Here is a 12,177-nt window from a genome sequence, read left to right on the forward strand (position 1 = left end):
GTCTGTTGAAGCGGTACTTATAACAAATGAAGTGCACTACTTATAATGAATGAAATGCCATCTGCGTACATGACAGCATTTCCTCCTACTATTTTGGGACATGCCATTTACATATAAAATAAAAAGTAATGGGCCCAGTGCTGATCCTCAAGGCATTCCTTATTTAACAAATTCAGGATTTTTGTAGACATTTGTAAAAGTATTGTTCATGTTTTGCTCTATTCTACACACTGTTCTCTATTTTCCATGAATGATTTTATGATATTGGCTGCTTTCCTCCTTGTACCATAAAACGTAAGCTTTTCTAATAATATTTTAAGGCAGACAGAGTCAAAATCTTTTGAAAGGTCAATAAAACATACCACAAACTCCCTTTTGTTCATCTACGGCCTTAGTTACACATGCTACAAATTCAGCTGTTGCTGTATTGTTGGATCTACCCTTCCTAAACCCATGCAGTGCATCATTGAAAGTATGGCATTTTTCCATAAAATTCTGTCTTTAAAGATACATTATATTACTGAGATAAGACAGGTGCAGTAGCAATTTGTCGGTGATTTCCTGGATCTTCCTTGCTGCCACCTTTGACAACAGGGATCACTTAACTCTTTTTTAAACATGTTGGGAATATTCCTTCTTCCATGGCTGAGTTTATGAGAAATGTCAGAGGCTTTACCACCCACTGCAGGCAGCCTTTAATTAGACTAGTAGATGTACCACATAGTGTCTCAGAATTTTTTGTTCTTAATTGAATTACCTTTACTAATTCAGGTCCATTTGCTGGGAGAAGAAACAAACTTTTTGTTTAATGTAAACAATGAATAACTTTTATATATAAAAACAAAGATGAGGTGACTTACCGAACAAAAGCGCTGGCAGGTCGATAGACACACAAACAAACACAAACATACACACAAAATTCAAGCTTTCGCAACAAACTGTTGCCTCATCATCCCTCTTTCCTGATGAGGCAACAGTTTGTTGCGAAAGCTTGAATTTTGTGTGTATGTTTGTGTTTGTTTGTGTGTCTATCGACCTGCCAGCGCTTTTGTTCGGTAAGTCACCTCATCTTTGTTTTTATATATAATTTTTCCCACGTGGAATGTTTCCTTCCATTACAATGAATAACTTTGTTTCATAATGTCTTTGTAAGCCATCAGTACATGTTAAACATGTAGAGTGTATGTGAAATCAGAAATCATAAGAACAGATACCATCTTCATACATATATAGTAAAGGCTTACCGGCGATTTGACCATTTTCTTCTGTGTGGATGCACAGTGCCCAAACTCTTATGGGAATCGGCAGTAAAGCTGCAAGTAATGAGTATGATGGGCAGGGGCACTATGAAATTAGTACGGGACTATAAGCTGCGATGTGGGTTTCACGGGAGGCGTGCCAGAGACAAATCCCTGCAGACACACTATCCTTTGTGTCCTTGGTGGCTCAGATGGACAGAGTGTCTGCCATGTAAGCAGGAGATCCCGGGTTCGAGTCCTGGCCAGGACACACATTTTCAACTGTCCCCGTTGACTTATATCAACACCTGTATGCAGCTAGGGGTATTATTTCATTGCAATGAAATCAAATTGTTTATAGAAAAAGAGCTAATGATGAACCATTTTTTTCTTTATGATTTCATGGAAATGTTTATAACACTGGAACAAGTTTCCAGGGTACTACTGTGTGGTGCATGGAAAATATCGAAAACTCAATCCTTCAAAGTTATCATGTCATGTTTACTGTAAGTACTACTGCTAAACAGTCAATCTGCAATTTCCAAATTTCATTTATCTTCATTTACTTTATGAATATTCATCAGTCAATATATTTCCCTGGTAAATAAAACAACTAACGTCTGATTTGTAGTTCATCCCGTACTGCAGCCACCTGATGATGAGCGAAAGTTCAAAACCAGTAATGGCATAGAAAAATGAAATGTGTTAAATAAAACTCTTCAAATTAGTGACTGGTAGCTAATTATGTAATACAAATAATTAGGGAATATACTGCGTAACACTGAAAAAAAGAGGTGTGATCATCGAAAAACATAAAAGAGTGCCAAAATATATGTTTGGATGTAATAAAGCAAAAAAATTGTCATAAAATAGTGCTCCACTAATTTTTAATTTATTTCCAGAATAAATTTTCCTTCTGCAGTGGAATATGTGCAAATGTGAAACTTTCTGGCAGATTAAAGCTGTGTGCTGGACCAGGTCTTGAGCCTGGTACTGGTGGAAGGAAAGCTGTGAGAGTAGGTGATGATTCATGACTGGAAAGCTCAGCCAGTACAGCACCCGCATGAGAAGAGGCAGAAGTCCCAGGTTAGAGTCACAGGCCAGCACACAGTTTTAATATGCCAGGAAGTTTTATTAATTTACTGTTCTGCAAGCAAGGATGATTGTAGCACAATACCTTGTTCCAGTACCATCTAAATCAGAAAATCCGCACTGTGTTCCAAAAAGTTCAGCACTCTTTGGCAATCTGGCAGACTTTGATTTCTTGAGATCATAATTTTGAGATGGTGCCCACGAGCCAGGATGCTGTTGCTGGGTGTTTCTGTAAGAAAGCAGGATACTATAAAACTAAGCATTAAGTGTTCATAGTATTTTCAAACTACTACACTAATAATTTGCTACTTGATATTCTCCTACAAGTGACAGAAAAGAACGTAAATATTCTGGTGTCAGGTCGCAAAAGAGTAGTAAAATATAGTTTTCCACAAACAGCAGAACTCCACAAACACTAGTTAGTGTCACTTCACTGTAACCACTTTTCATGTTTGTCTAAACTTATAGTATAAAAAACAGTCACCAGAAATCACCAGTATGCTATGTTATGGAATAGAAATGGCTGATTCAGAATACAAGTGACAACCACCTAACAAGTATATACACACATACTGATGGTACCAGCATCGCCAACAACTTCCACCATACTGCAGCAAATTTATTTATTTATAATTTTTATTTCGTAAATAACATACAAAAGAAAATTCACTGAAAGTATCAAATGCTGTCACATGACAGATTAAATTTTGTGGTCTGATGCAAAAGCTAACAAGAAGTTGCTTCTGTATAAAAGCAATAAAATTAGAATATCTTCTCAATCCAAAATAAATATATTCTTCTTCTTCTCATGGGGCTCCTACAACTGTCGCCACATCTCGCATCTCTGTTGTCAAATACCTCAATCATGCCATTCTTCCTTCTCCTCTACTGTCCTTGTTCTCCACATAATTTCTTGGATACCCCATCCCCATAATTTTTTGGATACCCCCTAGCCAGCCTTTCTGTGGTTATCCTCCTCTTTTTCTTGCAGGAGGTTGCCGTGAAAGCTCTCTATGGCCACCTGTCTTCTTCCATTCTTTTGACAAGCACTAACTGTCCAAGTTGTCTTTCTTCTATTCTACCCATAACACTAAAATGGGTCTGCATCCATTCTCGTATTTCCTCATTTCTTACACAGTCAAGTCTGGAAATTCTGCATTCTCTTCTCAAATAGTCTGTTTCTAAACCTCTTAAGTCTCTTTTTGTTTCTTTGTGTGAGTTCCCAACACACATTCCCAAAGCTTGTGATTGGTTTCACAGCACGTTTTTGTAATCACATTTTAACTTTAAAATTCGTTTTTTAGGACAAAGTACAGGATTTAATTTTTGGACAGCAACCGTTACCTGCTTCATCCACTGTCAGCTATCTCTCTTATGTCTTCCATCACTTGATAGGATAATAGCCAAATACTTAAATTCTTTAGACACTTTAGTATGTCCGCCAATGTCCAAGTCACTTCCCTCCTCTGCGCAACACAGGTACTCTGCCTCCTCAAAATTAATTTTTAAACTCAAATTTTTTCACCCATTTTCATTTGTGCAGCCATCTTCAGTATCTATTTTGTGGTTATTTTCCCTATCTGCTCACCATCCTGGTTCCCTCCATCTCCCAGCGTATTTCCCTGCACTCTATTGTTTCTTCTGCTAGCAGGCCTTGAAAAGGCTTCTCCCCTCTATCAGACTTATTTCCATATGTTATTATGTTAACATTGTGCAAATTATCTAACTATTTAGATTAGGGGCTTGCAAATCCCTCAATGCAGTTTGATGGGTATACGGTAACTGTCATATTAATTGACCTACAACCATCAACAAGCTTGACATTGCGCAACATTCATCATTTTCACTGCACTTTTAGAGCACACAGACAGCCCCAACTGTTCAACAACTATCACAGTACTCTTAGTGGATAACTATATGAATAGCAAACAGAACATTAAGCAACCATCATAAAAAGTGGTTATTTCTTATAATTGTTTAAGATGTTTATTTATCAGCCATTTAAGCTCAAACACAGAACAGCAGAACATCATTAATAGCAAATAATTGTGAATTTATAGTTCAGGAAGTCACATAAATTGGTAACAGATTCATTTCATTCCTCAGTTTATGCGATCAAAATCCTACTTTTCATGTAGGAGCCTATACAGAAGCTAAATTGGGAATTTTTAACCAGTTAGCAGTACTGGCAGAAAAATGCATCTGTAATCTATCACATTCTGAGTCCTCATCTGAAAAATGTAAGGAATAAAATGAGCATGTAATAATCATCAGTTAGTTGCTTAACTCTACTTGCATAAATGAGAATTATCCTAGATACTTCATGGTTTCAAGAAATATCTGTGTATCAATGTGAGATCAAATTCTGCAGATAGTCAGTTATTCACAACACCAATTGAGCAGACGAATCACAGAGCAGTACATGGCCCAATGTGCCATCATAAAAGGTAGTACTGTGCTCACTAACTGACCTCACTAGTAGCTGAGACACATCACATAATGTAGGTTACTCATATAACTGTAAAAGATGATACAATTTTGATACACAGATAATTCGTTCTATGACACGCATTTCAATGGGTAATGTACACGTGGCTGACACTAGCCACCATGAAAGTGCACTAACAGTGTCAGCTGCTTTTGCATTGCATGCTGAAGTTGGTAACTCTGCACAGTGAGTGACAGGAAGTGAACATGACAAATAATGAGTTGGATGATTAGACAAGATGGTGATACCAATGGGAAAATAGTGTTCAATAAATGTCGCCATGAGTGGAGTGTACAAAATGACGTGGCAGTATAGTGCAATGTATTGTGCACAAGGTCATATAAAACAGAGTATTCAGTAAAAAGGAAACTGTACTCTTTGGTTCCCATTTACCCAACAACTTCGGAAATCAGAACATTTTGAAAATACCTCACAAAGTTTTCAAAACGATCATTCAGCTACAATACAGATCAGTCCATGACCACTGCCAGTTTTCTTCCAGTCAAATTCGTTGGCATCACCAGCTCACAACCAAACTGTAACATTGGAACATGAAACATTGTTCCAAGAAATCCTGTCATATTCCAAGAAATGCACAAGAAATACATACGAAAACCAGTAAACAACTTTATAATCCATCACAGCCACATCAATCTCACACTATCCATGTCGAAAACAAAAGTCATCAATTTGTATTTTCTACTGAAGCACATCTACATCTACATCTAAACTCGGAAACCCCCATGAAATGGATGGCAGATGGTACGTCCCCTTGTACCAGCTGTTAGTGCCTCTTCCTATTCCATTCACATATGGAGCACAGGAATGATTGTTTGAATGCCTCTGTGCATGCAGTAATTATTCTAATCTTATACTCACAATCCCTATGAGAGCAATATATTAGTAGACTTCTTTAAGATAGTTTACGTCTGTCTTCAAAAGTCTTCCAAGTCAGTTCCTTCAGTACCTCTGACACATTCCCACAGGTCAAACAAACTTGTGACCATTTGTGCTGCCTTTCTCTGAATATGTTCAATATACCCTATTAGTCCTATTTGGTACACGTCCCACTCACTTGGGTTGCACGAATGATTTGTAAGCAATCTCCTTTGTAGACTGATTGCACGTCCCCAGTATTCTGACAATAAACACAAGTCTACCACATGTATACTTAAACCACTGGCTACGCATGGCTAGGTAAAACCATAAGCAGCTAAGTTGGAAATGTGGTTTTGCCTTTCACAGTAATTTTCTGGGCAACTGATTTTTAAGAAAGAATTATGTCTATTCTATGATCTTCAACTCATGGTCAAGTCACTCTGTCCTCTTAACAACTCCACACACAGATACTATCCTCCATAATTTGTTCAAATATGTGTTTGAATCTATCCTCCCAAGACTCTACACCATCTGATAAGCAGATCCTTGTGAAATCTGGGGCTATCCTCTTGTCAGCAGGTGAAATAAATCACATTAAAATGTGGCGTACAGATAGGGTTACATTGCGATTTCTGCTTTCAGGTGGGCCCTTTTTTTCTATGATGATACTTATCTATTCTAAGTCTAATGCTGATCAATTCATCCACCTTTATGTTTCAGATGTGTATGTCATGGTTGAATGATACAGCTCTATTGGTTATAGCTTGTTGCCTGTAACTTGTGACCATTCTTCTTCCACTGACTAATGGATTCACTTCTTGTCAATGAGATGAGAATAAGAAGGAAATTAAGATCATCCGGCAAAGAGCTACCCCAAAGGTGTCCTTAGCTGATGTATCAGCATCAGCAATATCATTCCTGTATGATCTGGCAGCCACTTGAAAGACATTTCCTTTGCTTGGTCTTTTGAGGTTCAGGAGAGTGCCACAGATTTTCAGAGCTATCCTCTGTATTAGGCACAGTTAGAGCATTGGGATGGCCAAAGCTGATGATAACGTTCTGATCCACCCGATGCCTTTTTGACAGTGTTAACACCGCTGTTATCTTCGGGTCAGTATGATCCTCATGAACCATGGACCTTGCCGTTGGTGGGGAAGCTTGCGTGCCTCAGCGATACAGATGGTCGTACCGTAGGTGCAACCACAATGGAGGGGTGTCTGTTGACAGGCCAGACAAATGTGTGGTTCCTGAAGAGGGCCATCAGCCTTTTCAGTAGTTGCAGGGGCAACAGTCTGGATGATTGACTGATCTGGCCTTGCAACACTAACCAAAACGGCCTTGCTGTGCTGGTACTGCAAACGGCTGAAAGCAAGGGGAAACTACAGCCGTAATTTTTCCCGAGGGCATGCAGCTTTACTGTATGGTTAAATGATGACGGCGTCCTCTTGGGTAAAATATTCCAGAGGTAAAATAGTCCCCCATTCGGATCTCCAGGCGGGGACTACTCAAGAGGACGTCGTTATCAGGAGAAAGAAAACTGGCATTCTATGGATCGGAGCGTGGAATGTCAGATCCCTTAATCGGGCAGGTAGGTTAGAAAATTTAAAAAGGGAAATGGATAGGTTGAAGTTAGATATAGTGGGAATTAGTGAAGTTCGGTGGCGGGAGGAACCAGACTTTTAGTCAGGTGAAACAGGGTTATAAATACAAAATCAAATAGGGGTAATGCAGGAGTAGGTTTAATAATGAATAAAAAAATAGGAGTGCGGGTAAGCTACTACCAACAGCATAGTGAACGCATTATTGTGGCCAAGATAGACACGAAGCCCATGCCTACTACATTAGTACAAGTTTATATGCCAACTAGTTCTGCAGATGATGAAGAAATTGATGAAATGTATGATGAGATAAAAGAAATTATTCAGGTAGTGAAGGGAGACGAAAATTTAATAGTCATGGGTGACTGGAATTCGAGAGTAGGAAAAGGGAGAGAAGGAAACATGGTGGGTGAATATGGATTGGGGGAGAGAAATGAAAGAGGAAGCCGTCTGGTAGAATTTTGCACAGAGCATAAGTTAATCATAGCCAACACTTGGTTCAAGAATCATAAAAGAAGGCTGTATATGTGGAAGAATCCTGGAGATACTAGAAGGTACCAGATAGATTATATAATGGTAAGACAGAGATTTAGGAACCAGGTTTTAAATTTTAAGACATTTGCAGGGGCAGATGTGGACTTTGACCACAATCTACTGGTTATGAACTGTAGATTAAAACTGAAGAAACTGCAAAAAGGTGGGAATTTAAGCAGATGGGACCTGGATAAACTGACTAAACCAGAGGTTGTACAGAGTTTCAGGGAGAGGATAAGGGAACAATTGACAGGAATGGGGGAAAGAAATACAGTAGAAGAAGAATGGGTAGCTCTGAGGGATGAAGTAGTGAAGGCAGCAGAGGATCAAGTAGGTAAAAAGACGAGGGGTAGTAGAAATCCTTGGGTAACAGAAGAAACATTGAATTTAATTGATGAAAGGAGAAAATATAAAAATGCAGTAAATGAAGCAGGCAAAAGGGAATACAAACATCTCAAAAATGAGATCGACAGGAAGTGCAAAATGGCTAAGCAGGGATGGCTAGAGGACAAATGTAAGGATGTAGAGGCTTATCTCACTAGGGGTAAGATAGATACTGCCTACAGGAAAATTAAAGAGACCTTTGGAGAAAAGAGAGCCACTTGTATGAATATCAAGAGCTCAGATGGAAACCCAGTTCTAAGCAAAGAAGGGAAAGCAGAAAGGTGGAAGGACTATATAGAGGGTCTATACAAGGGCGATGTACTTGAGGACAATATTATGGAAATGGAAGAGGATGTAGATGAAAATGAAATGGGAGATACGATACTGCGTGAAGAGTTTGACAGATCACTGAAAGACCTAACTCGAAACAAGGCCCCGGGAGTAGACAACATTCCATTGGAACTACTGACGGCCTTGGGAGAGCCAGTCCTGACAAAACTCTGCCATCTGGTAAGCAAGATGTATGAGACAGGCGAAATTCCCTTAGACTTCAAGAAGAATATAATAATTCCAATCCCAAAGAAAGCAGGTGTTGACGGATGTGAAAATTACCGAACTATCAGTTTAATAAGTCACAGCTGCAAAATACTAACGCGAATTCTTTACAGACGAATGGAAAAACTGGTAGAAGCCGACCTCGGCGAAGATCAGTTTGGATTCCGCAGAAATGTTGGAACACGTGAGGCAATACTGACCCTAAGACTTATCTTAGAAAATAGATTAAGGAAAGGCAAACCTACGTGTCTAGCATTTGTAGATTTAGAGAAAGCTTTTGACAATGTTGACTGGAATACTCTCTTTCAAATTCTAAAGGTGGCAGGGGTAAAATACAGGGAGTGAAAGGCTATTTACAATTTGTACAGAAACCAGATGGTAGTTATAAGAGTCAAGGGACACGAAAGGGAAGCAGTGGTTGGGAAGGGAGTGAGACAGGGTTGTAGCCTCTCCCCGATGTTATTCAATCTGTATATTGAGCAAGCAGTAAAGGAAACAAAAGAAAAATTCGGAGTAGGTATTAAAATCCATGGAGAAGAAATAAAAACGTTGAGGTTCGCCGATGACATTGTAATTCTGTCAGAGACAGCAAAGGACTTGGAAGAGCTGTTGAACGGAATGGACAGTGTCTTGAAAGGAGGATATAAGATGAACATCAACAAAAGCAAAACGAGGATAATGGAATGCAGTCGAATTAAGTTGGGTGTAGCTGAGGGAATTAGATTAGGAAATGAGACACTTAAAGTAGTAAAGGAGTTTTGCTATTTGGGGAGCAAAATAACTGATGATGGCCGAAGTAGAGAGGATATAGAATGTAGACTGGCTACGGCAAGGAAAGCGTTTTTGAAGAAGAGAAATTTGTTAACATCGAGTACAGATTTAAGTGTCAGGAAGTCGTTTCTGAAAGTATTTGCAAGGAGTGTAGCCATGTATGGAAGTGAAACATGGACGATAAATAGTTTGGACAAGAAGAGAATAGAAGCTTTCAAAATGTGATGCTACAGAAGAATGCTGAAGAATGGTATTGCCCCAAACTTAATGACTTTGTTTTTCTAAACATTCTAAATTCCTTTAACCTCAAATAAAAGAAAAATTTACTTTTTCTCATCCTTGGTAAAACTTAAATTTGTTACACCTGTGTTCCTCGGTATGACCCATGAGGTTTAAAAATTCACAAAACATTCAAAAATCGTACTCAAGTTTTATTCAGGGTTACCACAAGTTTCCCCAAGTGAAATTCCCTGATTTCCAGACAAGCCTTAGCATTTTTTCCTGACAAATTCAAATTTTCAGTTCTCAAGGGTAAGTTAAAATGTAAGTTGACAATCTGTCTATTGCAGGTACAGTACAAGAAACAATAGTGCAAACAAGGAAATGTCTAAAAAAAAAAAAAAAAAAAAAAAAAAAAAGGGGGGGGGGAGGGGGTTGCAAGCAGATGGCATTGCCTGATGTGAGCAGAAATAATAAGTTCTAACAACAACATCTTTTGTAATGAACTGTTTTGAAATGGAGAAAACAAGCCAAATAAATGGTATATGTGCTTCAATAAGACCAGTGATGTTATTTTATTTCAATGAAATGAAACACATTTGGTGACAAAAATACCCATTTCCTTGGAGTCGCAAGACAGACTTAAAATACCTTCACTGATTTCAGTTATAACCTCAGAAATAGTAGGCCTCTTGAAAGAAGTGTGTAAGGCAGGGAAGAATTGTGTAAACCAACACCATATGTGACCACCAATGAAATGTTGGCTCTACTATGTTTGTTATTGTTGGATGTTACCCACTGTGTTATATCTATTATTTTACAGCTTTTTTTAAATTTTTCTTTTGAGAAATATATGAATATATAGTGGACAAACCACCAGCGACTGACACAATTTTCTTCTTCTTAATGTCCACACTTTCTAACATATAAACAACTTTTTTACATGCCAAAATGTACCAGAACAAATAAAATACCTATAAAATGCCACACTGTACAACACACTAGTGGTGAGACAGTCGCAATTCCTGAAATCCGACTGCTCATGCTCTCTGGCCTGCTGAGGAGCACTGCAGTCCTGGGTCCATGGATAAACCATTAAAATCAACTGCATGCTGGACACAAACGAACCCGGCCTGTGGGCAGATCAGTGAGACTAGATATGATGGCCAGGACCTGCACATCCTTGGAACGAAATGGCTTCAGATTGGTGGGCCCGATCCATTACAGATACCTGCAGAAATAGCCTGCAGTTTTGGCCCGTCACGGATATACACTTATGTGGCCAGCTATTCACCAGTCGCAGCCAGCATGCTGATGAAATGAGATCGCAGTGATCAATCCATGCAACAGATAACTTGTTCAAATGGTCTGATAATCAATAATAATGATAGGTAGCAACTCACCGTAAAGATCATTGCTGAGCCGCAGACATGCATGTAGGGAAGACAATCACACCATCACAACTAAATTGTCAGAAAATGATAGCACACACACACACACACACAATTATTCAGACACAACTCATGCACACATGACCACTGTCTTCAGCCACTGCGTCTACCATCTCTGAGAAACAGATCCAAACAAACTACTCTTCATGCCTCCCTACCTCTCGTCGGCAGCTGCTAGGCTAGTGGCAAGAAGTGGTGGCAGCACTTGCTGCTTGCTGAAGGGAGTAGTAAGAAGAGGGGGTAGGAACCAGTGCACATATTCAGCTGCACCCAGTTAGCAACAATGCATGACATCTCAGTAAACAAATCATTTCATCTATTAAAATAAAAACAAGATTTTTGTTTCCAAATTTCCCTAATTTTCCTGACACATTTGAAATTCCCTCATTTCCAGAAGCTGTGGCAACGCTATTTATTTCTACATGCCTGAGATACATGCATAACACTTTTTTGTGACGCAAAATAAATATCTGATTCCCTGTTGTTGAAATTTGTGAAGGTCATGCAACAATGCAAGATGCTCATTGTGTTCAAATTATAACAGCACATTATCACTAACAGTTATATTCTAATATTACAGCTAACAGTTACGTCGACTGCTCTGTGCAGGCTCAGTTCATGTATATATTGAAAAAATTTCTGTGTGGCTATCATGACAAAACAATTTATTTCCAATGAGCTATTGGAATCATTAGTAAATGCATCTGACAGTAAGGAGAATATGTCTGAATGAGAAAACCACACCACTGATGACAACAGTATTCCGTCATCTGATTCCAAAGATATTTCTGATACTGATACCTGAAATGACAATATGCTAGCTGTTCCATCATCTTTCGGGCGTGCATTCGGGACAGCGACAATTCTTCTTGCGATATTTCGGCTATAAACCTCCCATCCATCTTCAAGGCGAGTCGGAGACTGAGTTCATAGCGTTTGCGCGTGCCTATTTATACGGAGAGTCACGT

The 12,177-nt window shown here is 38.9% G+C and overlaps 1 protein-coding gene and 1 non-coding gene across 5 annotated transcripts in view; one reads left to right on the plus strand and one right to left on the minus strand.

The window, feature by feature from the left end:
- The window catches only part of LOC126412744 (katanin-interacting protein-like), a 354,094-nt gene that overhangs the window by 332,009 nt on the left and 9,908 nt on the right, over positions 1 to 12,177 (minus strand). For all 4 annotated transcript variants that reach the window (XR_007575334.1, XM_050082483.1, XM_050082482.1 and 1 more), the window contains exon 2: positions 2,416 to 2,559. Coding sequence is in view for 3 of the 4 variants with exons in the window: in XM_050082483.1 (XP_049938440.1) it covers positions 2,416 to 2,559 (144 nt within the window). In the remaining variant the exon portion in view is untranslated. The remainder of the gene's footprint in view (positions 1 to 2,415; positions 2,560 to 12,177) is intronic.
- Positions 1,435 to 1,509, plus strand: Trnat-ugu (transfer RNA threonine (anticodon UGU)). The gene has a single exon. It is a non-coding gene; the product is annotated as a tRNA-Thr (tRNA).

The sequence above is a fragment of the Schistocerca serialis genome, chromosome 7 (genome assembly GCF_023864345.2).
Source record: "Schistocerca serialis cubense isolate TAMUIC-IGC-003099 chromosome 7, iqSchSeri2.2, whole genome shotgun sequence".
Classification (NCBI taxonomy): domain Eukaryota; kingdom Metazoa; phylum Arthropoda; class Insecta; order Orthoptera; family Acrididae; genus Schistocerca; species Schistocerca serialis.